The 27,340-nt window shown below is 46.3% G+C and overlaps 1 protein-coding gene across 3 annotated transcripts in view; it reads left to right on the plus strand.

The window, feature by feature from the left end:
• Nucleotides 1-3,472, plus strand: part of scn1laa (sodium channel, voltage-gated, type I-like, alpha) — a 199,902-nt gene extending 196,430 nt beyond the window's left edge. For all 3 annotated transcript variants that reach the window (XM_085986444.1, XM_085986442.1, XM_085986443.1), the window contains exon 26: nt 172-3,472. In XM_085986444.1, the coding sequence (XP_085842570.1) occupies nt 172-1,355 (1,184 nt within the window). In that variant the 3' untranslated portion in view covers nt 1,356-3,472. The remainder of the gene's footprint in view (nt 1-171) is intronic.
• Nucleotides 3,473-27,340: the final 23,868 nt, after the last annotated feature.

The raw sequence follows: 27,340 nt of genomic DNA on the forward strand, positions 1-27,340 counted from the left end.
GATGATTAAAAATCAGCCTGAGCTTTGCTCTTGTGGTTTGCTACATTTTCTCAACCCTTCAATGTGTTGCTGTTTACATATATTTCAGATTATGAATGATCCTATATGTATTATCACACTAAAATTAATTAGGCAAAACTGTGCCTAATACATATTTTTTTTTTCTTTTAGGCATGTTCTTAGCTGACATAATTGAAAAATACTTTGTGTCACCAACATTATTTAGAGTTATCCGACTTGCCAGAATTGGTCGTATCCTACGTTTAATCAAGGGCGCTAAGGGAATCCGTACACTGCTGTTTGCACTGATGATGTCACTTCCTGCCTTGTTCAACATTGGTCTGTTGCTGTTCTTAGTCATGTTCATTTATGCCATATTTGGGATGTCTAATTTTGCTTATGTGAAGAAGGAGTCTGGTATTGATGACATGTTCAACTTTGAAACTTTTGGAAACAGCATGATCTGCCTGTTTCAGATCACTACATCTGCTGGCTGGGATGGGTTACTGGCTCCAATTCTAAACAGTGGGCCACCAGACTGTAACCCAACAAAACATAACCCAGGCAGCCCTATCAAAGGAGATTGTGGTAACCCACCAGTTGCAATTTTATTCTTTGTCAGTTACATCATAATATCTTTCTTGATTGTCATAAATATGTACATTGCGATTATTTTGGAGAATTTCAGTGTTGCTACAGAGGAAAGTGCTGAACCACTGAGTGAGGATGACTTTGAGATGTTTTATGAAGTTTGGGAAAAGTTTGATTCAGATGCAACTCAATTTATGGAGTATGGTAGATTGCATGATTTTGCAGATGCCTTGGAACCACCTCTTCGTGTGGCAAAACCCAATAGAATACAACTTATAGCTATGGACTTGCCCATGGTTAGTGGAGATAGAATTCATTGTCTTGATATCTTGTTCGCATTTACAAAGCGTGTGCTGGGTGAGGGTGGAGAAATGGATGCTCTTCGACAACAGATGGAAGAACGCTTTATGGCATCCAATCCGTCCAAGATATCATATGAGCCAATTACAACCACTCTACGACGTAAACAGGAACATGTGTCTGCAACTATAATTCAGAGAGCTTTCAGGCGTTATCTGATTAGGCGAACAGTGAAACAAGCCTCTTTCATGTTCAAAGAAAAAGGTAAAGCAAGTGAGCTTTTACCTGGTAAAGAAGAAATGGTAATAGATAAGTTTAATGAAATCTCCACGACTGACAAAACTGATATGACTCCTTCCACCACATCTCCACCATCCTACGACAGTGTAACAAAACCAGAGAAAGCCAGAGAGGAGAAAGAAAAAGAAGACAGAGGCAAAGATGTAAGGGAGTATAAAAAGTAAAATGCAAACAAATTTTAAAAATCCACTTGTATGACATTGTTTACAGCCTTTTAAGCATGACCCAACTGTATCAACAAGACTCCATTTGGAGATCTATGCCAAACTCTCAATTAATACATTATGAGGTCAGTGCCTAAAAAAGGCAGTGACCCTCATCAGAAGACTGTGACTCTGTACAGCAGGGGGGAGTCAGCAACCTGGATGGGAGGTTACTGTTTCCATTACCAATTGGCACTGCTGAAGAGGAGAGTCAAATGGCTACTAAAACTGTAAGGACGAGACAAAGGGACCAGAATATTTTACATGTTTGTGTGTCATTTAATGTGCAACACTAGTATCTTTTATCCCTGTATTTTGCATTCCAATTGCCACAGTTCCACAGTTTATACCAGGCCCATAACAATTCACACATTATTTTATAATTCATGAGTTATATATTATATGTGACTATTTTTCTAAATGGGGGGCTTTATGTTTTTGGGAAGGGGTTTCAAGCACTACTTTTAAGGTAAGAGGATCACCCCACAAAGTTTAGGAAAACGTGTTTAACATGTAAAAAAATGTTTTGCATGGAAGCATGCTGCACTCATTCATCGTGCATGGAATCATTAACTCACAAATAAAACAAAATATTTTTATCTATTTAGTGTTTCAGGGTGGCCCTGATGTCCAAGGTGCTTTACTAAATGTGTTGTGTTATATTTGAACAGTTCTAATATGTGCCTGTTAGTTATTTATAACCCCTAAACTGAGAGTTGATGGGTATTTTTATGTGGAACATTTACAAACAACTCTCAGCAGCTGCAATTTTAGTGTAAGTTCTGGAGACACAATCACTATTTATTCCTTTTATACTGCCATGGGTGGATATAAACCAAGAAACCCTGAAGGGACCTGCCCAACAAAACTAAATTGACCAAAATTGAACTTTACAATAATTGCTCTGCTTTATCCTGCAGTATTGTTTAGCCATCTTCAGCTTTCAACAAGATTGACATTGTACATGACAAATAAATCCCCCTGTTGTGTAAATAGTTACTTCACACTGTGGTGCATGTTTGAGCAAAAAAGTAACCCAGGCACAGCATTCATTGCATCAAATATGCACCACATTAAGTCTAGTTTGCAAGCTTTTGCCAGGTAATATGATGTATTCTGTATCATTATACATAGTTTGGATGCTGTCACTGGTGCATGTTTATATTGCCTTTGCTGCTCTACACTGTTCCTTCCACTGTCCAGAAATGTTTGAAAAATGGGAAGTCATAAGCCAGTGGTAAACTGAGAAATTGCTCAATAAGACCTCACTCCTCCTAGTTTGCAGTTAAGAAGCTTTTTTCTTTTGAGTTTCCTGATTCAAATTGATACTGTATGCTGTAAGATCAGACTCTACAGGATATGTTGCAAATTATTTGAAATGCTCAAAATACGTGGTTGAATTTTCTAAGAAAAAATATAAATACTGTAAAAATTCATTTTATTTTACTTTTCAGCATTTGTACATATAAAAAGCTAATGAGAATTACTTCAGGTCAATACTACAGACACTTTTTTTTAACGTTGATCCATAGCACTTTCCATCAATGAATTTCCCAAAAAAAGAAACAAAAGGACAGTCAATGTTATTTTACTTTTTAATAAATGCACATATTAGTACAACAAAACTTAATTTGTCCAAAATTAGGACCATGATTCACTTCCTTCTGCAAAGTGATATCCAGAAAAAACATGAGAGAGAAACATTATTCAAATATAAAACACTGCCTGCATTGAAGGTATCAAGGAAACTCTTATTGCTACAAAAATCCTTGATCCTTTACGGTGTCCATTTATATGGACCTTTTTGTCTTGTGAAATGATTCATACTGCACTAGAACTGTTTGAAATGGAAAATGGGTCCACGGTTTTTTTCACACGAACAAAGTTGATCTTTAATCACACCCAGGTTATTTTGTGTTTTCTTACACAAAGAGAAGTTAAATGTAAACTCCTTTTATTAAGCCTATTGACTTGTAGTGTATTAGTGAACTGCATGCAAAATAATGCTAATATTACCGTAAATAATGGTAAGACATTACAGAAACAAGCTAACAGAATAAATAATTTTTTTTATTGTATGTAATGACTCTGACTCTGTGTGGATTTTTTGTTGTCTCAATATTGCACAGTTGTCTACTGTTTACATAGAAAATCTTCAAAATCTGTTCCACATATTGTTCATTTCAGATTGCAAAAACTATTTTAATTTATATTTTGGTTTATCTGGGTAGATAAAGTACACATTTGTAAAGTCTTGCATGTGTAAAACTTTTCTGACTATTAGGTGATCATGCCTTTCCCTAGTGCAGCTTTCTTTGGTGTCACAACTCATAATTGCTTATATTTTTAGTGCTGTGTATTTGTATAAATAATACTATACTATTGTAGTATCATAATATTATAAATCCCATTTTTTTGCCATTAACACTCCATATTTGGGGTGGCCTAATTGTTTTCTCCTTTCATTTGTGTAATGTCTAGAATATGCCAGAAATGTGGTAGTCTTAACACAAAAGCAAAATACTGCTGATGCTGGAAATCTGAAATAAAAAGAAAATACTGGAAATACTCAGCAGGTCAGGCAGCATCTGTGGAGAGAGAAACAGAGTTAATGTTTCAGGTCGATGACCTTTCGTCAGAATATGTGGTAGTCTTAAGACTGTTTTATATATAATATACATATATATTCGCAACTCCTCAGAAAATGAAGCAGTCCATGACCGCATGCAGCAAGACCTGGATGACGTTCAGGCTTGGGCTGATAAGTGGCAAGTTACATTCGCGCCACACAAGTGCCAGTCAATAACTATCTCCAACAAGCGAGAGTCTAACCACCGCCCCTTGACATTCAACGGCATTACCATTGCCAAATCCCCCAACATCAACTTCCTGGGGTCACCATTGACCAGAAACTTAACTGGACCAGCCACATAAATACTGTGGCTACAAGAGCAGGTCAGAGGCTGGGTATTCTGCGGCGAGTGTCTAACCTCCTGACTCCTCAAAGCCTTTCCACCATCTACAAGACACAAGTCAGGAGTGTGATGGAATACTCTCCACTTGCCTGGATGAATGCAGCTCCAACAATACTCAAGAAGCTCGACACCAACCAGGACAAAGCATCCCTCCCTAACAGCACTATGGGAGTACCTTCATCACATGGACTGCAGCAGATCAAGAAGGTGGCTCACCACCAACTTCTCAATGGCATTTATGGATGGGTAATAAATGCTGGCTTTGCCAGTGACGCCCACATCCCAGGAACGAATAAAAAAATATATATACAAGCTGATGTCCTGTTGCATTATTAACAATCCGGACGAGGATTTCTAAGAAGAGGGGTGTTATGCCAAATAATATTGTCGGGGATCCTGATTTATCAGCATTAACAGCAGCTGTGATTTATTTGAGTAGGAGGCCCAGAATCTGTCAGCACCGAGAAGGGGAATCACAGAATCTAGCAGTACAATGAGGGAAGTCCTGAGATCTATAAGTATGAGGAGGGAAGGCTGGAGCCCAGGGCACTGCTGAGTGGCGTCCTTAGAGTGCTGGGGAAGCTCCTGGGATCTGGGACCATTGGGAAGAAAAAGTCCTTTCTCTGGAAGCATGGGAGGCAGCCCTGGAATTGGAGCTCTGAGGGGAGGTCCTGGAGTCTGGAAGTATTAATGGCATAGCTGGGGTCTTGAAACAATGAAAGGGTGATCCTGGGAATGTATGCATTACAGTGCCATAAACATTTTAATGACCTGGTGTTGACTAAGGTAAGTGAAGGCAAGAGTCCCTGTGCAGATCCTGAAATAATGCTGGAAGGATTACTCACCTTCGCACCATCTGTGTCTGCACAGTGTAAATAAAGAGATTAATGAGATGGATAATATGGGCTAAATATTCAGTTTGGGGCGCCAAGTTCGCCTGGGCGCCGGAATTACCGCTGCGCGTGGAGCCACTTGCGCCATCGGGATATTCAGTTTCTGCGCCCCAAATGGAAACCGGCCGCTAAACGAGGCTTGGGGCACTGAAACTGAATATCAGCGCGCAAAGTGCCGCAGCGCCACCCGCTGCGGCACGGCATGGCATGCTGTGGTACTGCAGGCCTTCCACTGTTAAGGGGGAGGTGGCTGCAACAGCGCGATCCCCGCTCGCGAGTGCCGGCAAATGAGCCCGGCACCAAGGAGAAGTGCCGGGCTCTCGGGAAACAGCCGGCAATGCCGCGGGGGGGGTGGTGTAGGAGGCCGGGGACGGAGGTGCGGGCAGGCAGCCGCCGAAAAAGCGGCCGGCCGCACCTCCACCTTAACTCGCGCCACTACCGCCACAGGTTGGCCCCTGTGTACCGGTCGCTATTTGCGGCCGGCGCGGAAGGGGCGGGCGCAACCTAATATGGCGTTCGGGGTGCTGCGCACACCGATGACATCATCGGTGGCGGCGCAGTGCTACAGGCTAACGCCGCCATTAGCGCCCTGCTAAATATCGCGGTGGTTGTGGCCAGTGGCGCTAAAGCCTCTGAGTGGCCTCTTTGGGCGCAAACTGGTGGCGCAAACAACTGAATTTCTAGGCCTATGTATCAGATTCCTCACCAAGCCCTTTCACACATCCCTCTTCCGCCATTTCATTATTCCTTATCCCACTTGAGACCAAAGGTGATAATATTGGAGCAAAAAGTGTGGAGATTGCAGCATAGCCTGCACCTGAAGGCACTATAACCCTGGAATGTCTGCAGTTATCTGGGTGACATTCAATCAATAGCCTTATTAATCAGCGGCAAAGAAGTGCCGTGGCAAACATCAGACAATGAAGTAAGTGTGAGGGGGAAACTGGGAAGTTGAAGGAGAGGTGCCAGGATCAGGTTGTTAATGCAGTGACTCATTTACAGTACTCTGAATAATTACAGTTTTTAAACATTCTGATTCATTGTAAGGCCTCCTATCAGTTGCCAGTCACTTCTGAATCACAACTAAGAGTGCATCCTCCAAAAGTGAATGACCTTTGTGTCCCTTACAGGTGCTAGCTGTTTACAGAAAGAAGGATCTAATAAATAGTGTGGCAGCTCCAGAATGTCCATTCCAGCACCTGCTTCAATGACTCTCATGACCTATTGAAGCATCATCCGAGATATACCCATCAAGAGGATATAAATAGTGAGACAGAAGGTATATCAAAGGGTGAAGCACTGAGGTAGAGGAACGTTACAGTTACTTAGATCATTTCCATTGTTAATCCAGCCTGGATTGCTGCAGCATCAAGACACCAAGAAGTGCTTCTAAGGATATTGGTGGCTTGTGGAGTGGTAGCTAACAGTGCTTGTAGGAGATGGGTCTTAAAAGAACTGCCTTAAATATGTCCTCATGATCGAATCAGTATGATTAAATGCTAGGAATGGAAAGGGCTATTGCTAATTTAATCATGATGACTTATACAAATAAAACATTTCTTACCAGGGATAAATGAAAAGCCTTCAATACCATAAGCCAGGAGATGGCTCGTTAAATAGGGCTTTAAACTAAATAAGCGGGGGGTGGGGGGAGGGTCCCGGTGGAGAGAAATTTAGAATGCTAAAGAGAAAAGACAAGGAAGCAGTGCAGGAAAGTGATTGGGGTAAGGATAACCAGATTGTGTCAGGAAGGGACAGAGCGTACAAACAAAAGAGTGCACTAATAAATGGGGTCCGGGTAAGAAAAAATGGTAATAAGACAAATAGGGCCATAGTACAAAAAAATGTTAAGATGTCTAAAAATGTTAAAAAGACAAATCTAAAGGCATTGTATCTGAATGCATAAAGCATTCATAATAAGGTAGACGAATTAACAGCACAAATAGATGTAAACGGATATGATATAATTGCGATTACGGAGACATGGCTGCAGGGTGACCTTGGGAGCTGAATATCCAAGGATATTTGATATTTAGGAAGGAAAGGCAAAAAGGAGATGGGGTGGCGTTGTTAGTAAAGGATAAAATCAGAGCAATAGTGAGAAAGGATATTGGCTCAGAAAATCAAGATGTAGAATCAGTCTGGGTGGAGCTAAGAAGCACCAAAGGGCAGAAAACATTGGTGGGAGTTGTCTATAGGCCTCCAAACAGTAGTGGTAATGTAGGGGATGGCATCAAACAGGAAATTAGAGATGCATGTAACAAGGGTACTACAGTAATCATGGGTGACTTTAATCCACATATAGACTGGCCAAACCAAATTAGCAATAATACTGTGGAGGATGAATTCCTGAAGTGTGTACGAGATGGTTTTTTAGACCAGTACATTGAGGAGCCAACTAGGGAACAGGCGATCCTAGATTGGGTATTGTGTAATGAGAAGGGGTTAATTAATAATCTTGTGCGGGGTCCTTTAGGGAAGAGTGACCATAACATGATAGAATTCTTCATTAAGATGGAAAGTGAAGAAGTCCAATCCGAAACTAGGGTCCTAAATCTAAACAAAGGAAACTATGAAGGTATGAGGAGTGAGTTGGCTATGATAGATTGGGGAGCTTCATTAAAAGGCATGATGGTGGATAGGCAATGGCTAACATTTAAGGAACGAATGCATGAATTGCAACAGTTACACATTCCTTTCTGGTGCAAAAACACAAAAGGAAAAGCAGCACAACCATGGCTAACAAAAGAAATTAAGGATAGTATTAGATCCAAAGAGGAGTCATATAAAGTTGCCAGAAAAAGTAGCAAGCCTGAGGATTGGGAGCAGTTTAGAGTTCAGCAAAAAAGGACCAAGAGATTGAGTAAGAGGGGAAAAATAGAGTATGAGAGTAAACTTGCAAGGAATATAAAAGCAGACTGTAAAAGCTTCTACAAGTATATAAAGAGAAAAAGATGAGTGAAGACAAATGTAGGCCCCTTACAGCCAGAAACAGGAGAATTTATAATGGGGAACAAGGAAATGGGTGAGCAATTAAACAAATACTTTGGTTCTGTCTTCATGGAAGAGGACACAAATAACTTCCCAGAAATGCTAGGGAACCAAGAGTCTAGTGAGAAGGAGGAATTAAAGGAAATTACTATTAGTAAAAAAAATAGTGCTGGAGAAATTAATGGGACTGAAAGCTGATAAATCCTCAGGGCCTGATAATCTGCATCCCAGAGTACTAAAAGAAGTAACCATGGAAATAGTGGATGCATTGGTTGTCATCTTCCAAAATTCTATAGATTATGGAACAGTTCCTGCAGATTGGAAGGTGGCAAATGTAACCCCACTATTTAAAAAAGGAGGGAGAGAGAAAACGGAACTACAGACCGGTTAGCCTAACATCAGTAGTAGGGAAAATGCTAGAATATTATAAAGGGTGTGATAACAGGACACTTAGAAAACATCAACGGGATTAGACAAAGTCAACATGGATTTATGAGAGGGTAATCGTGTTTGACAATCCTACAGGAGTATTTTGAGGATGTAACTGGTAGAATAGATAAGGGAGAACCAGTGGATGTGGTGTATTTGGATTATCAGAAGGCCTTTGATAAAGTCCCATATAAGAGTATAGAGTGCAAAATTAAAGCACATGGGATTGGAGGTAATACACTGGCATGGATTGAAAATTGGTTAACAGACAGGAAGCAGAGAGTAAGAATAAATGGGTCTTTTTCAGGGTGGCAGGTGGTGACTAGTGGGGTACCACAGGGATCAGTGCTTGGGCCCCAGCTATTCACAATATATATCAAGTATTTGGATGAGGAAACCAAATGTAATATTTCCAAACTTGCTGACAATACGAAACTAGGTGGGATTGTGAATTGTGAGGAGGATGCAAAGAGGCTTCAAGGCGATTTAGACAAGTTGAGTGAGTGGGCAAATACATGGCAGATGCAGTAGAATGTGGATAAATGTGAAGTTATCCACTTTGGTATGAAAAACAGAAAGGCAGAGTATTATTTAAATGTTGATAGATTGGGAAATGTTGCTATACAGAGGGACCTGGGTGTCCTTGTACACCAGTCACTGAAGGCAACCATGCAGGTGCAGCAAGCAGTTAGGAAGGCAAATGGTATGTTGGCCTTCATTGCAAGAGGATTTGAGTACAGGAGTAAGGATGTCTTACTACAGTTATACAGGGCCTTGGTGAGACCACACCTAGAGTAGTGTGTGCAGTTTTGGTCTCCTTACCGAAGAAAGGATATACTTGCCATAGAGGGAGTGCAGCAAAGGTTCACCAGACTGATTCCTGGGATGGCAGGACTGTCGTATGAGGAGAGATTGGGGCAACTAGGCCTGTATTCACTAGAGTTTAGAAGAATGAGAGGAGATCTCATTGAAACGTATAAAATTCTGACAGGGCTAGACAGACTGGATGCAGGGAGGATGTTTCCCCTGGCTGGGGCGTCTAGAATGAAGGGTCACAGTCTCAGGATATGGGTAGAACTTTTAGGGCTGAGATTAGGAGAAACTTCTTCACTCAGAGGGTGGTGAACCTGTGGAATTCTCTACCACAGAAGGCTGTGGAGGCCAAGTCACTGAATATATTTAAGAAGGAGATAGATGGATTTCTAGACACAAAAGGCATCAAGGGGTATGGGGAGAGAGCGGGAATATGGTATTGAGATAAAGGCTCAGCCATGATCATATTGAATGGTGGAGCAGGCTCGAAGGGCCGAATGGCCTACTCCTGCTCCTATTTTTCTATGTTCTATGTTTCTAAAGGAGATATTAACATGTCCTGCCTAGTCTGGACAAGTGTGATGCCCTTCATTAGCAAGAACCTAAATCTAGTGAGTGACATGCTGTATCTAGGTCATTAACTCCAAAGATGTGATTCTTAAGGTTCTGGACCTCAGATAATCAAGCTCACAGCAACAAAATGTCTTTAATGACTTTTATTAACAGCAGTAAAATACAGAGTAGCACTACAAAACAAAATGTCAAACAAAAGATTAAAAAGTAAAAAAAAAAGGTTCTAGCCTCCAATGCCTCTCCTCCGTCATACAGCTGGGCAGGCCTGCTCTTGCCTGGTTCCAGTCTTTTCTATCCAGTCGTAGCCAGAGAATCATCTGCAATGGCTTCTCTTCCCATTCCCACTACTTCACCTCTCAAGTCACCCAAGGATCTATCCTTAGCCTCCTCCTGTTTCTCACCTACATGTTGCCCCTCAGCAACATCATCCGAAAACACAGGCTGGAATTTTCCTTGGCGGGACCGGTGCGGCCGGTGTCCGTGGTGGGTTGCTACTGGCAGAATGAACTTACCATAATGGGGTCTATTACCATAAGCCTGCCCAGCGCATTACCCGGCCCAATTAGATGAAGCGGCTCTGGTAACATCACTCATGACGCGTTTTAAGCCGGGATCCTTAAAGGGACCATGGGCACATTAAATTTTAAGTTCAATCTAACATAGTGGGTGTTGAGTCTTTATTGTATGCAACTCCCATCATGTCAATCGCAGATAAGACCATCTCTGACCACTTCCTCGTATCGCTCTCACACACATCCCCCTTCCACCCCGTAGCCCCGCACCCTGAAAACCTTCTTTCCTTCTGTGTCCACCCCTGGAAAAAACCTCTCTCTCAACTCCCTTACAACTGCACTTATGAAATCCCAACTGTCCAGCCTTTGGCCCTCCATTCACCATGACATTTCTGCAGCTAACTTTGTGCTCAACCACACCCTCACCACCACCTTTAATGCCCTAATCCCTATTAAAACAATTACTCTCTCTCACTCTGGCCATTCTCCCTGGTATGGCCCTCATCTTTGTTCCCTTAAGTCCAAGGAACGCAGACTTGAATGGATATGGCGGACAACTGGTTTAGCCATTCACTGCCAGATCTGGCTGGACCACATAAAGCATTATCGGATCCTGCACTCAATTGCCAAAATTGCTCACTATTACAGAATCATTCTACAATGCAAAGATAAACCCCGGCTTCTATTCTCCGCTGCGAACCGTCTCCTTAAGCCCCTCACCCCTGTCTCCTCCACCCTCACCTCTGACAACAAGTGTGAGGAGCTCAAGGACTTCTTTATTTCTAAAATTGAGACCATCCATTCTGCTGCCTCTGCCACTTCCCTTCCTTCCCCTAGCCCATCAGGACAAACATCCTCTAAGGTTCCCCCCTGCCCTAGCCCTGAACTCACATCTTTCTCCAGTTTCTCTCCGATTTCCCCTCATGACCTCTCTTTGCTCATCTTGTCCATGAGACCCACTTCCTGCTCCCTCAACCCTATCCCCACCAAACTGCTGATCACCCAACTTCCTTTTCTGGCTCCCATGTTAGCTGACATTGTTAATGGTTCTCGCTCCTCAGGTACTGTCCCCCTCTCTCTTAAATCTGCCATCACCACCCCTCTCCTCAAAAAAACAACCCTTGACCCCTCCATCCTTGCAAACTACCGCCCAATCAGCAACCTCCCTTTCCTCTCCAAGGTCCTTGAATGTGTTGTCACCTCCCAAATCCGTGACCATCTTTCCCGCAACACCATGTTTGAATCCCTTCAATCAGGTTTCCGCCCTTGCCACAGTACCAAAATGGCTCTCATCAAAGTCACAAATGATATATTTTGTGACTGTGACAACGGTAAACTATCCCTCCTCATCCTTCTTGACTTGTCTGCAGCCTTTGACACGGTTGACCACTCCATCCTTTTCCAACGCCTCTCCACCATCGTCCAGCTGGGTGGGACTGCACTCGCCTGGTTCCATTCTTATCTATCTAATCATAGCCAGAGAATCACCTGCAATGGCTTCTCTTCCCGCTCCCGTATCGTTACCTCTGGTGTCCCCCAAGGATCTATCCTTGGCCCCCTCCTATTTCTAATTTACATGTTGCCCTGAAGGGATAATTACTAGTCCTAGCTCCTTTAGGGCTACCCTGGATCAAGCGTATTTCTCAGATGTTCACTTTCAACTAAAGTTTGAGGTAGATGAATCCTAAAGATGCTTAATTGGGTCTAAAGGTCTGGACTATCTCTCCCTAAAGGAAAGGAACAACCTGAAAATGTTACCGTCCTCCAGATAGCACTTTTAATAAGTTTAACTATACTGTAACATTCCGGATATTGTGAGGGTCTGGAAAACTCCCCCAGGATTCTGCAACTCCTCACCAAAGAGTGTACAGAGATTGAGTTTGCGAGTTTTTGATATAGAAGTCTTATGTGAGACAATTCTAAAAATATATAGATTTATTAAAGAACCGACATGTAATTCACAGTTGGTGAGTCAATTGCAACATTAACAATTCCAAAAAGAGAAAGCTTACAATCCTATTATCAGAGAACCTTACTCTCAAATCTTAACTTCGCTACAGTTTTACAGTTCTTAAAGTTCTATTCAGGATATCCACCAAAATCAAATACCTTTGATCCCCGAGGTACAAAAAGTTGGCGACTTACAGAGCCGCCTCTGAAGCCGAGAATCGCTTTGCCCGATTAAAGCGAGTCTGCTATCCCATTTGAGAGTTCAATATTTATACCCTTTTCCAGTGGTATTTCCTTTCAGGTTTTCTGCTGATGTAAGCTAATTATCTCTAGTCATTTTTCTGCTGATCCCTGCAATTCTTACAGTCACCTCAGCTGGTAGCATTACAGAATCATGTCTCCTCTCTAGGTGTTCTAAGTTTACCATAAAAAACGGTGTTACGGCAGGTGTGTTTTTTACCTGATGTCATTTTTACGAAGGCTGATGTTTCTTATTTTTTAGGTGCTTCTTTACGAAGTGTAAATTAGAACACCTTATCCAGGGTGAACCATTGTTTCATTTCAAAAGGTTCAGCCTGCCGGAGCCTATAACCTTCTGTTTCAATAAGGTTATTGATTCAGTGTCAACAACTATCTTATCTCAATAGCCAGAATGCTTTCACAGCTTTTTCATCGTTAGGTTTCTAGATTTCCAGACCCAGTTTGTCATGTTTTAATAAGGCCAGAATTCTTTCAAAAGATAGTGTATTTTTCTGAATAGGTTATACGGCTTATTCCTTCACAGCCCCTTGGCGACATCATCTGAAAACACAGTGTCAGTTTCCACATGTACGCTGATGACACCCAGCTCTACCTCACTACCACTTGTCAGACTAATTGTCCGACATCCAGTTCTGGATGAACAGAAATTTTCTCCAATTAAATATTGGGAAGACCGAAGCCATTGTTTTCGGTCCCCACCACGAATTCCATTCCTTAGCCATTGACTCCATCCCTCTCCCTAACATCTGTCTGAGGCTGAACCAGACTGTTCGCAACCTTGGTGTCATATTTGACCCTGAAATGAGCTTCTGACCACATATCCGCAGCATAACTAAGACCGCTTATTTCCACCTCTGTATCATTGCTCGTCTCCGCCCTTGCCTCACCCCATGAAGTCTCATGGCTTCAAGTCAAGCATGGGCAAGGAAACCTCCTGCTGATTACCACCTACCGCCCTCTCTCAGCTGATGAATCAGTACTCCTCCATGTTGAACACCACTTGGAAGAAGCATTGAGAGTAGCAAGGGCACAGAATGTACTCTGGGGACTTGAATGTCCATCACTAAGAGTGGCTCGGTAGCACCATTACTGACTGAGCTGGCCGAGTCCTGAAGGGCATAGCTGCCAGTCTCGGCCTGCGCCAGGTGGTGAGAGAGCCAACATGAGGGGAAAACCTACTTGGGCTCATCCTCACCAATTTACCTGTCGCAGATGCATCTGTCCATGACAGTATTGATAGCAGTGACCACTGTGGTGTATGTACCTTTAAGAGCCCCTGTGTATGGTAATGCCGGTAGTGGCCACTCGGGCTATATAAGCCTGCATAGTGTCTTGTATCTTTTAGTTCACCTCCAGACTTTGTTCAATAAACACCTGTAAACCAACTCCTGCATTCCGTGTCTCCATTAACACATGGATACAACAGTGGTGACAAATTGGAAACGGACTTACCTGCAATTCAGCAGCACCTCAAGAAGATCGATTCCTCAGACGAAGATCGAAGAAAAAAAAAAACTGGTTTCACCAGCTAGCCGGGCTGGTGGCAGGTACTGCACTAATCCTTCCTGAGTGGCGGGCTGGGGCTCGATCGGGTGGATCTGCAGCGGGGCCAAGCAGCGAGTCAGAAGGCGGAGGCAAACAGAGACGGAGGGTGGAGCACTCGGGAGACGGCCGGCGCTGCAAAGCAGGTCGGCGTTCGGACCAAGCAGAGGGAGGGAAAAGTCCCAGAGAGTCCGGCGGGAACGAGTCTCCAACTATTAAAAATATCTGTGTAAATAAAAACCGTGGAGAACAGTGTTGTCAGCAGCAGCAGCGGCGGGAAAGCGCGGGAGGCGCCATTTTTTCTCGGCAGGGAAGAAAGGAAAGCGCGGGAGGCGCCATTTTTGATTTTCAGGATGCCTAAGACTGGCAATATTACTGCTTTCGATAGTGATATAGAGGATTGGACCACATATGTGGAAAGAGTGGAGGTATATTGCGCAGCGAATGAAGTAGAGGATGATAAAAAGGCATCGGTACTTCTAAATCTGATGGGCGCAAGGACATACGGGCTGTTACGAAACTTAATCACTCCAGCCAAACCAATGGACAAGAATTTTAAGGAGATTGTTGATACCCTACAGGAGCACTTAAACCCAACACCGCTGCTGATAGCGGAACGATTCAAATTCTTCAGGAGGAATCAGCACAAGAATGAAAGTAACACTGATTACCTCACTGAATTAAGAAAGCTGTCAAAGCACTGCCAATTCGGGGCAGGACTGGCAGATTCTCTACGAGACAAATTCGTCTGCGGTCTCCTAAGTGAAGGAACACAAAAAAGGCTACTTTCTGAGAAAGATTTGACACTGGACAAAGCTTTCAGTGTGGCTGTATCATACGAAGCAGCAGCAAGAGGAGCTGCAGAGATACAGCAAAAGCCACAGGACTTCGGCACCCATGAAATGACACGGGGTTTTGAGAGATGTTATCGCTGCGGCAGATCCACCCATGACCAAAGGGACTGCTGGTTCAAGGACAAAGCATGCAGGCAATGCGAAAAGATGGGACACATTGCACGTGTATGCCGATCTGGAAACAAAAAATCCACTGACAGAAAAAAATCAATAAAGAAAAGTACAGAAAGGTACAAATAATGACGGACAGTAGCTCCGAAGACCAGAAGACCGATAGCGACTCCGGAAACAAGAGACTAAGCTGTCTCAAATTACATAATGTAATTGCCAAAGAAGATTACCAGATCATTTGGGTTACCCTCACGATAGCGGGGTCCCCAGTTAAAATGGAGCTAGATACAGGATCAGCTCTGACTGTCATAAGTCGACGGGAATACGAGCGGCTATTTCCGCATATACCTTTGAAAGACACATCCATTATCTTGAAGACATATACGGGGCAGAAAGTATACCCCAGAGGAATAATAAGGGTGCCTGTTGTATACAACGGCAAGGAAATACAGAAGTTGTATTTATACGTTCTGCAAGATGGTGGTCCACCGCTGTTGGGACATGAATGGATCAGGAAGATACGTTTAGACTGGCACGCCATTCAGGCACTGACGGTGACCAGTAAGAAAAAAAATGATGATGACATCAAACCTGAACGATTAAAAGACATCTTGGCCAACGCCAAAGAAGTGTTTCAACAGGAACTAGGAACCTTGAAAGGCGTCACCGCCTCAATAAAAGTGGAAGATGCGGCAATTCCCAAGTTTTTAAGGCAAGACCGGTGCCATACGCAATTCGTCCAGCAGTCGAAGCAGAGCTGGAGAATTTGGAAAAGGCAGGCGTGTTATCCAAGATAGATTGGAGTGAGTGGGCAACACCCATCGTTCCGGTCATGAAGAAAACGTTGAATAATGATAAATCTGAAGAACAGAGAAAAATTCGCATCTGTGGGGACTTCAAGGTGACTGTAAACCCGGTCCTTCACATGGTACAGTATCCTCTTCCGAGGATAGAAGATATTTTCGCCTCACCATCCGGAGGGAAACGTTTCACCAAAATTGACTTGGCACAGGCATATCTACAGATGGAGGTTGAGGAAGCCTCTAAAAAGCATCTCACGATAAACACACACAAAGGCCTGTACCAGTAGAATCGACTGGTTTTCGGAGTAGCATCAGCTCCAGCTATCTGGCAAAGAGCTATGGAGCAAGTCCTGCAAGGGATTCCGGGGACTCAATGCTACCTAGACGACATCCTTGTAACAGGAGAAAACGACAATGAGCACCTTGCCAATTTGGAGCAGGTGCTCACTAGGCTGAGAGAACGGAGCCTACGAGCAAATCGCCCCAAGTGTGAATTTTTCCAGAAACAAATATCATATTGTGGCCATATAATTAACGAAGAAGGGTTGCATAAGTCACCTGAAAAAATTGAAGCGGTCATAAAAGCCCCAGCACCTGAAAATGTCTCACAATTAAGGTCGTTCCTGGGATTGATAAATTACTATCATAAATTTTTACCGAACTTGTCAACTGTTCTGCACCCTCTTAACGCACTGCTACAAATGGGAGTAATTTGGAAATGGAGCGAAGACTGTAAACGTGCCTTCCATAAATGCAAAGGCTTGATCACGTCCAAGGAAGCGTTGGCTCATTACAACCCATCACTGCCAATCAGACTGGCATGCGATGCATCCCCTTACGGCGTAGGAGCGGTATTATCGCATAGATTCCCTGATGGCTCGGAGCGGCCGATAGCTTTTGCGTCACGCTCATTAAACTCAGCTGAGCGTAACTATGCCCAGATCGACAGGGAAGCACTCAGCCTGGTATGGGGAGTGAAGAAATTCAACCATTACCTACACGGACAAAAATTTACCTTGTTAACTGACCATCAACCCCTCGTCTCCATATTCAACCCTATAAAGGGCGTTCCCATTATGACAGCGCAAAGGCTACAGAGGTGGTCCCTTTTCCTAGGGGCACACCAATATGACATAGAATACAAAAGATCAAAACAGCATGGGAATGCTGATGGTTTATCACGCCTACCGTTGCCAACGGTAGAAGAGGCACCTACAGTGGACCCAGTGGAGATGTTCCACTCAACCATAGTGGAATGTCTACCAGTAATAAATTCTACCATTGAAAAGGAAACGAGAAATGACCCGACTCTCTCACGAGTCTACGATTTAACGGTGAAGAGATGGCCAGCACATGGCGAACCACTGTTGCCAGCATTCTCGCAAAGAAGAGAACAGCTGTCAGTGTGCCGAGGAACCTTGATGTGTGGATCCAGAGTGGTGATTCCACCCAAACTCCAGGATAAAGTGCTAAAGGAGCTTCACGAGGGGCATCTGGGTGGAGTGAAAATGAAGAACCTAGCCAGAGCTTTTGTGTGGTGGCCAGGTATCGATGGAGACATTGAAGAAATGACCAAGAGCTGTCTAGGATGCCAGAAGGTCCAAAACGCCCCACCACAAGCCCCTCTACATCCATGGGAGTGGCCCTCATCTCCATGGCAAAGGGTACACATCGACTTTGCTGGTCCATTTATGGACTCAATGTTCTTAATCGCGGTTGATGCACACTCCAAGTGGCCGAAGGTAATAAAGATGTCCTCCACCACCACGGAAAAAACCATCACAGTATTAAGGACCATATTTGCCAGGAATGGGCTGCCGGAACAGATCTGTTCTGATAATGGACCGCAATTTTTGTCCGAAGAATTCAGGAAGTTCTTAAAAAACAATGGGGTGAAGCACTACACGTCCGCTCCATACCAACCTGCCACCAATGGATTAGCTGAAAGGTTTGTCCAAACCTTCAAGAAGGCCATAAATGCCATGGGTAATGAAGACATAAATCTACAACATAAGGTAGATAACTTCTTGTTTGCATACAGGAATGCAACACATGTGGTTACAAACCAAACTCCCGCCATGATGTTTTTCAATAGAAGACTAAGATGCCGGCTGGATTTGATCAAGCCAAACATCAGAAGGGACATAGAGAACCGACAATTTCAAGGCATGAATGAAAGGCCAACTAGAACCTTCCAGATAGGTCAACAAGTTTTGGCCCGGGACTACCGTACCGAGAAATGGCAGCCTGGAACTATTTGCACACGACTAGGACCGCTGATGTATACTGTGGACATTGGAGAAAGCATAATAAGGCGCCATGCTGACCAGATCATAGAGTCATCTGAAAAGGGACAACCTACACCACAACTCTATATGCCTAATGATGAAGCAGAGATACCCATAGTATCTACCTCCGATCCGGTGATACCAGAACCAGATGAACCCGACACTGGCATTCAAGCCAAATCGACCTTGCCAAAAGAACCTGCTACACCACCGAAAACTACTACACCACCGAGGCGTTATCCGGACCGAGTCAGGAAGCCTCCAGAGAGACTGACTTATAATTGATTAACTGCAGCAAATGTGTAGATTATTGTTCTTGTAAACATGTTAATTAATGATTACTTAAAATGTTATGTACTGGTTGTCTAAAAGGGGAGGAATTGTGGTGTATGTACCTTTAAGAGCCCCTGTGTACGGTAATGCCGGTAGTGGCCACTCGGGCTATATAAGCCTGTATAGTGTCTTGTATCTTTTAGTTCACCTCCAGACTTTGTTCAATAAACACCTGTAAACCAACTCCTGCATTCCGTGTCTCCATTAACACATGGATACAACAACCACCACACAGTCATTGTGGAGACGAAGTCCCGTCCTCACACGGAGGACACCTTCCATCGTGTTGTGTGGCACTATCACTGTGAACAGATCTAGCAGCTCAAAACTCGGCATCCATGAGGCACTGTGGGCCATGAGCAGCAGCAGAATTGTATTCCACCACAATCTGTAACCTCATGGCTCGGCATATCTCTCACGCTACAATTACCATCAAGCTAGGGGACCAACCCTGGTTCAATATGGAGTGTAGAAGCGCATGCCAGGAGCAGCACCAGGCGTACCTAAAAATGGGGTGCCAACCTGGGGAAGCTGCAACACAGGACTACATGCATGCTAAAAAGCGGAAGCAGCATGTTATAGACAGGACTAAGCGATCCCACAATCAACGGTTCAGATCAAAGCTCTGCAGTCCTGCCACATCCAGTCGTGAATGGTGGTCGACCATTAAACAACTAATGGGAGGAGGAGGCTCCTTGAATATCCCTATCCTCAATGTTGGTGGAGCCCAGCACATGAGTGCAAAAGACAAGGCGGAAGCGTTTGCAACCATCTTCAGCCAGAAGTGCTGAGTGATTGATCCATATTGGCCTACTCCTAAGGTCCCCACCATCACAGAAGCCAGTCTTCAGCCAATTCGATTCACTCCACATGATATCAAGAAACGGCTGAGCGCACTGGATACAGCAAAGGCTATGGGCCCCTACAACATCCTGACTATCGTGCTGAAGACTAGTGCTCCAGAACTAGCCTCGCCTCTAGCCAAGCTGTTCCAGTACAGTAACAACACTGGCATCTATCCGACAATGTGGAAAGCTGCCCAGGTATGTCCTGTCCACAAAAACCAGGACAAATCCAAACTGGCCAATTACCGCCCTATCGGTCGACTCTCAATCATCAGCAAAGTGATGGAACGTTTCATCAACAGTGCTATCAAGCAGCACTTACTCACCAATAACCTGCTCACTGATGCCCAGTTTGGGTTCCGCCAAGACCCCTCAGCTCCCAACCTCATTACAGCCTTGGCCCAAACATGGACAAAGGAGCTGAATTCCAGAGGTGAGGTGAGAGTGACTGTCCTTGACATCAAGGCAGCATCTGACTGGGTGTGGCATCAAGGAGCCCTAGTAAAACTGAAGTCAATGTGAATTGGGGGGAAAATTCTCTACTGGCTGGAGTCATAATTAGCACAAAGGAAGATGGTTGTGGTGGTTGAAGATCAATCATCACAGCCCCAGGACATCGCTGCAGGAGTCCCTCAGGGCAGTGTCCTAGGCCCAACCATCTTCCGCTGCTTCATTATTGACCATCCCTCCAACAATAGGTCAGAAATGGGGATGTTCGCTGATGACTGCACAATGCTCAGAGCCATTCACTACTCCTCAGATGATGAAGCAGTCCATGCATCAAGACCGGGACGACATTCAGTCTTGGGCTGATAAGTGGCAGGTAACATTTGCGCCACACAAGTGCCAGGCAATGACTATCTCCAACAAGCGAGAATCTAACAACCACCCCTTGACATTCAACGGCATTAACATCGCTGAATCCCCCACCATCAACATCCTGGGGGTCACCATTGATCAGAAACTTAACTGGACCAGCCACATAAATACTGTGGCAACAAGAGCAGGTCAGAAGCTAGGTATTCTGCGGTGAGTGTCTCACCTCCTGACTCCCCAAAGCCTTTCCACCATTTACAAGGCACAAGTAAGGAGTGTGATGGAATACTCTCCACTTTCCTGGATGAGTGCAGCTCCAACAAAACTCAAGAAGCTCAACACCATCCAAGACAATGCAGCCTGCTTGATTGTCACCACATCCACCACCTTAAACATACACTCCCCCACCACCGGCGTACCGTGGCTGCAGTGTGTACCATCTACAAGATACACTGCAGCAATTCACCAAGGCTTCTTCGGCAACACCTCCCAAACCCGCGACCCCTTCCACCTAGAAGGACAAAGGCAACAGGCGCATGGGAACACCACCACCTCCAAGTTCCCCTCCAAATCACACACCATCCTGACTTAGAAGTATATCGCCGATCCTTCATCGTCGCTGGGTCAAAATTCTGGAACTTCCTACCTAACAGCACTGTGGGAGTACCTTCATCACACAGACTGCAGCGGTTCAAGAAGGCAGCTCCCCATCACCTTCTCAAGGGCAACAAGGGATGGGCAATAAATGCTGGTCTTGCCCACATCCTATAAACGAATTTTTAAAAATCCGCTGCTGAAACCCTCATCCATGCCTTTGTTACCACTTGACTTGACTATTCCAACACACTCCTGGCTGGCCTCCTACATTCTAACCTATGTAAACATGAGGTGATCCAAAACTCGGTTGCCCATGTCCTAACTCGCAGCAAGTCCCGTTCACCCATCATCCCTGTGCTTGCTGACCTACATTGGCTCCAGGTTAAGCAAAACTTCGATTTCGAAATTCTCATCCTTGTTTTCAAATCCCTCCATGGCCTCATCCCTCCCTATCTCTGTAATCTCCTTCAGCCCCACAACCCCCTGAGATATCTGCCCTGCTCTAATTCTGCCCTCTTGAGCATCCCTGATTATAATCGCTCAACCATTGGTGGCCGTGCCTTCTGTTGCCTAGGCCCTAAGCTCTGGAATTCCCTACCTAAATCTCTCTGCTTCTTTACCTCTCTTTCCTCCTTTAAGACGCTCCTTAAAACCTACCTCTTTGAACAAACTTTTGGTCACCTGCCCTAATTTCTCCTTATGTGGCTCAGTGGCAATATTGTCTTTTAATACTCCTGTGCAGCACCTTGGGATGTTTTACTACATTAAAGGCGCTATATAAATATAAGTTGTTGTTGTACAATCATATGATAAAAGTTATATATGCATGACGAAGAAATATTTAAATAAATTATTAAGTATTATGACTCCATTTACAAATATGATCAAAAACATAGGCCCATAATTTCCGATGCCTACGGGTGTGTACGAGGTGTGTACACACCCATAAGGACCTCGCAAATGCCGGTTTCAGGCATGCAAAGTGCATGCGCTGAAACCCGGCACGTCCGATCTGTCCAGAATCCTCTTGACAGATTGGACGCCTGCCCCGGAGAAGGGCCTCTGCAGGTGGAGAGTTCCGCTTTCTGCAGTACCTCCGCCCTCTGAAATCCCTTAAAAATCTTACTCCTGGTAAAAGCAGGCGTAAGGCCTGCTGTTACCAGCATAAGACCTAGAAATTGAGTTGGTAGCGCCGGCACTGAGCGCCTAAAGAGACCTAGAATTGGGGCGATGCCCTATGTTGGGGCGGACGCTATGAAGATAGCGCCAACTCAGATATTGACTATACATTTAGCACCTGTGCTAAGTGTTTGCGCGCGCCCGCGAGCGCAAGCAGCTCATGACGTCATTTCAGTGTGCAACGCCTTTTAGGAGCGCCTGAGCGCATATTGGGTGGCGCCCGGAGCCTTAGCGCCCAGCGCTATTACTGACAGTTCGAGGGAGGGCTAACAGGCCCTTCTCGGAGTAGGGGGGCGCTATTTAAAGGGGACAGCTCTAGTGCAGAATCTTCTGCCACTTGGCCTGCTCATTGCGATCGTTGCTAGAGAGAGTTGGCGAGCTCATGTGGAGCGGAGTTCTGGGAATTTAGCTTTACAGTACTTGGGACCTTCAACCCTGTCCGAAGCACTTTCAGCACTACACCTAAAAGCCTTTTGACCAACCGGCATCGGAATGGGAGCTTGGTTGGAGGGCGACGGGCTCATCGCCCAACACTGTGAAGGGGCAGAGAGACGGCGGGAGAGAGGGCCGGGATTGGCCAGAAGGAGGAGGGGCAATGGAGGTCAGCCAATCCGAAGGGATGCTGCGAGGGTCTTTAGGCAGCAGGTGACAAGCCTTGACATGTCGGAGGAGCAGTGTTTGGGAAGGCTCCGATTTTGGAGGGACATTGTTACTGATCTGTGCCACCTGCTTGGTCAGGATCTGCAGCCGCATGAACGCTGCAGAACCTCTCTGTCCGTGATGGCTAAACTGACTGATGGCCTCCATTTTTAGGCCAACGGATCCTTTCAGTCAGCCATTGGGGACAATGCGACTGTCGCTCAGGCTGCAGTCCACTGTTGCATCCGGCAAGTTACAGATGCCCTTTATAGGCGAAGGCGTCAATTCATTACCTTCCCTCGGACCCTGCACAAGCAGGCGGAGGAGGAGGAGTATGAGGAGGAGGAGGAGGAGGAAGAGCAGGCGGAGGAGGAGGAGGAGGAGGAGGAAGATGGAAGGGCTGCTGAAAGTGGAAGGGCCATACATCAGAGGCTCATCTGGACTCCTGTCGACACCCCTGTGGCGGAATGATGAGAGTCTTAACTCATGCGCACTTTGGATGTTTGAGGGCCTCTGAATGCCAGCATCACTGAAACTAGTCACATGCACCATGCCACACTGGAACTTCTGTTTATTGGCACAAAAGTCTTTCATTACAGCTAAACAACGTAATGTCAACAGAAACCATAACTTTCAAAATAACTGAACTGTTCGGCAAAGCCGCAAAACTCAACAAACCTACTGCAAATATAACAACAGGTGAGGTTGTCCTTGAATTTGGACAAACAAACGTCTCAGCACCTCCCTCTACAACTGGCCCCTTGAGGGAGAGCGACTTCTCTTTCGCGCCCGGCCCCTTCCCTCCCTGCTGCTCCTACGTAATTGGACCCCAGTGGCGGCCTGAAGGCTGGGGGACGCCTGCTGACTGTCTGGAAGCACAGAAGCCCCTGAGGGACGGCCTGGCCGACCTCTGGCCTTGGAGGGTGCGGACGCAGGATGCTTGATGTGACCATGGCTGGAAGCAGTGTGGCCTGCAGGTGGTGGCAGCTGCAATGCAGGCGTCCCAGCGCTGGCATGTGCAATGGTCTCCTGCCGAGAGAGGACACCTGCACCATGGTCGGACGACACACTGGCTATCTGAGGGGAGCGGCTCGGCTCATCCGCCACAATCGCATGCTCCACTGATTCCTGGCCTTGTATGGGACTGGAAGGGCCCGGGGTGATCCTAACTGATGCAGAGAGGGTGGCTGCAGTGAGAGATCGCGTTGCGTCAATCTGGCTGTGGAGGAGCCCAGCAAGTGACTGCGTGGCAACAGTGAGGACCTGTGTGCCAGGTGCCAGTGCTTCGGAGAAGGCCTGGACAGTTCTTCCCATTGCTTCAGACAAGGGAGGTGCTGACCGCTCCACTGCCTCGGACAAGCCCTGCACAGACATTTCCAGGGATTGTCCGAAGCCCTGAACAGTCCTTTCCATTGCCGACTCAAAGCCGTGGACAGTCCTCTCCATTGTTGGGCCGAAGCCCTGGATAGTCCTGTCCATTGTTGCCCCGAAGCCCTGGATAGACTTGTCCATTGTTTCCCCGAACACCTGGAGAGTCCTGTCCATTGTTGCCCCAAAGTCCTGGAGAGTCCTCTCCATTGTTGCCCCGAAGTCCAACATACTCCTAGCCAATGAATCTATTGACTCAGGCATCTTCTCCACTGCAGCCATCAGCTCCGTGTGTCTGACCCGGGCCTGTTTGCTCATCTCAGCCAGGCGACGGGCCTCATCTGCACTCTGTGCAGCAGTCATCACGACCTGCCTTGCCCTGCGGGGAGACGGTGGCCGAACTTGCCTATCCCCCGTGCGTGGCTGCATGCCGCTTGGTCCAGCAACTGGTTCATCCTCAGAGCCCACCCCCCTCCCCTCCAGGGGACTACTATCCCCAGTCTGTAGATGTGTCAGCTCCCCGGATTCTGCAACGGCTGGTCCGGATTCCTCCTGGTCCTCGCCTCCGGTGGCACTGGCACTGGCAGCTTCAGCGCGTTGAGCCCGAGTTGGTGCTGCTTCATCTGAAAGTGGGAGGTGGAAGAGTGGCTTTAGCAAAAGGACAGCTTTGCTGAAAGGCATGCCAGGCTCTGACATGGCTGCACACTGAGGATGCATGCTGGCGGGGGGACCAAGTGGAAGGCAACAGGTGAAAAAGGTGAGAGTCTTACCCTCGCTGTCGGTAATGGGGTCGGCAGATGCAGTAGTCACAGGACCAGACAGACGTCCTCCAAGTATCTGGTGCACTCTCTCCTCCAGATCCGTGAGAGTGACCACTTGTGGAGGTCCGCCACCAGTTCGACGCTGCTCCTTTCGAATCATCGCCAGCTTGGACTGCAGGGGAAAGAAGGGGAGGTTCTGTAACATGATGCCTTGAGACCTCATCGCATGCCCCCCATGGTGCAAGAGCCCTTACATGAGGCCTTGAGACCTCATCGCATGCCCCCCATGGTGCAAGAGCCCTTACATGAGGCTTTGAGACCTCATCGCATGCCCCCCATGGTGCAAGAGCCCTTACATGAGGCCTTGAGACCTCATCGCATGCCCCCCATGGTGCAAGAGCCCTTACATGAGGCCTTGAGACCTCATCGCATGCTCCCCATGGTGCAAGAGCCCTTACATGAGGCCTTGAGACCTCATCGCATGCCCCCCATGGTGCAAGAGCCCTTACATGAGGCCTTGAGACCTCATCGCATGCCCCCCATGGTGCAAGAGCCCTTACATGAGGCCTTGAGACCTCATCGCATGCCCCCCATGGTGCAAGAGCCCTTACATGAGGCCTTGAGACATCTGTCCATGTGTATGCCCAGAAAGGGCCATGGGTGCATGCTGACAGATGGCCATTGGGGCATCATTGCAGCAGGGTGCCCGAAGTCAGCTGCAGATGGAGGGAAGCACAAGTTTGGTAAACCATCACTCACCCTAACGATCCGTGTGAGGTCGTTGAATTTCTTCCTGCACTGAACAGGGGTCCTGGTCGCCATGCTGCTGGAGTTAACCCTCACAGCAACCTCCCTCCAAGATCGTCGGTAAGCCTTCTGATTCGGCCTCTTGCCATTATCCGGATACAGGACCTCTCGACGGTGTTCAACTGCAGCCACCAAGTGGTCCAGAGCCTCAGTGCTGAAGTGCTCTGCTCTCTGTCTAACCTTCTCCATGCTGAACAAGTTTGTACCGCCAGACAAGGACGAGCGCCGTTTCTGAGGCCTACAGGGCGTTGGGTGTTGAAGCTCAGGCTGACTGACCCACCCCTTTAAGAGCCGGCCGGCGCCTGGAGGTCTCGTGCTTTCCCATAATTGAGATCACCTGCACTGCGCCCGTCCACGTTGATATTGAGCAGCGCCTGAACTTTTGTGCCCTAAGAGCACCGTGCAACGGCTGAATTAGCGCCTCAATCCCCTTTGGGGGCGATGCAACCCAATATCGTGCCAGGCGGCGATAAGTTTCGTCTGGCTATAAAATTTGCGCAGCGCCAGTTCTAACGCCTCAAGCGGGGCTATACCCAATTTCTAGGCCTAAGAGTTTTTAAAAGTTTTTTTTTAAGTTTTCACTCATTTATAATGTAAAAATACTTTTTAAAAAGGCAAGTTTATTTTTAGACCCATAAAAAACTTTATTTTTTTCAAAAAATTAAATTTTTGTTTAAAATATTTAATTTAATGTAATTTTAATTCATTGGCCTAGAAATTCAGTATAGCCACGTTTGGGGCGCTACAGCCGGGCGGCCGCTAAAGTTTGCGCCCGGCACAACTTAGCGCCACCTTCGCCGATATTCAGTGGCATAGCCCCAAGAGGTTGCTGCTGTGCTAAAACAGGCGATGCACGACTATCATTAGGCGCTAAGCTGGCGGCCCGGGGCGATACCCCCGAGGGCGGGCGCAGTGCAGGTGCGGCGAGTTGCTGATTGAAGGCAGACACTCTGGCGCCGGTGAGCTCTTAAAGGGGGAGGGTGGATTTGTTTGGCTGCCACGCCCTGCACACTGCAGCCCTGAAGCAAGGCCTGACCACTGCTGCTTGATCTGTACAACGCCCAGGACAATGGAGAAGGCCAGGGAGAGAGCGCAGCGCTTCAGCGAGGGTGACCTGAGGGTGCTGGTTGGCGCAGTGGAGCGCAGGCGCCATGTTCTGTTCCCTGAAGGTGGCAGGAGGCCGCTGCCCAGCGCCTATCGGAAAGCCTGGAGGGAGGTGTCAAACAGGGTGACCTCCAACAGCGTGGTTGCCAGGACTCCTGTACAATGCCGAAAAAGTTCAACGACCTCACTCGGGTTGTCAGGGTGAGTACCCTTTCCAGTGTCCTCCTCATCCCTGCATGTGCACCTCAGTTTATGGGCAAAGGGACCTGAAAGCCCTAATGCCCAGCCCTCATCCAGCAGCTATGGGACTGTCATGAAAATCACTTGCACATTCAGGACTTTACATACTGTCAGGGCTATTCCACCATGGGAGGCAGTGCAGACAAGATCAGGGCTTCACACTGTCAGGGCTAGTCCATCATGGGAGGCAGTGCAGACAAGATCAGGGCTTCACACTGTACTTAGAGGCCGCCCTTTCTCTTGCAGGGCAAGGTGGCGCACA

The sequence above is a fragment of the Somniosus microcephalus genome, chromosome 4 (assembly GCF_052327205.1).
Source record: "Somniosus microcephalus isolate GS21.2 chromosome 4, FLI_Smic_1.0, whole genome shotgun sequence".
NCBI classification, from domain to species: domain Eukaryota; kingdom Metazoa; phylum Chordata; class Chondrichthyes; order Squaliformes; family Somniosidae; genus Somniosus; species Somniosus microcephalus.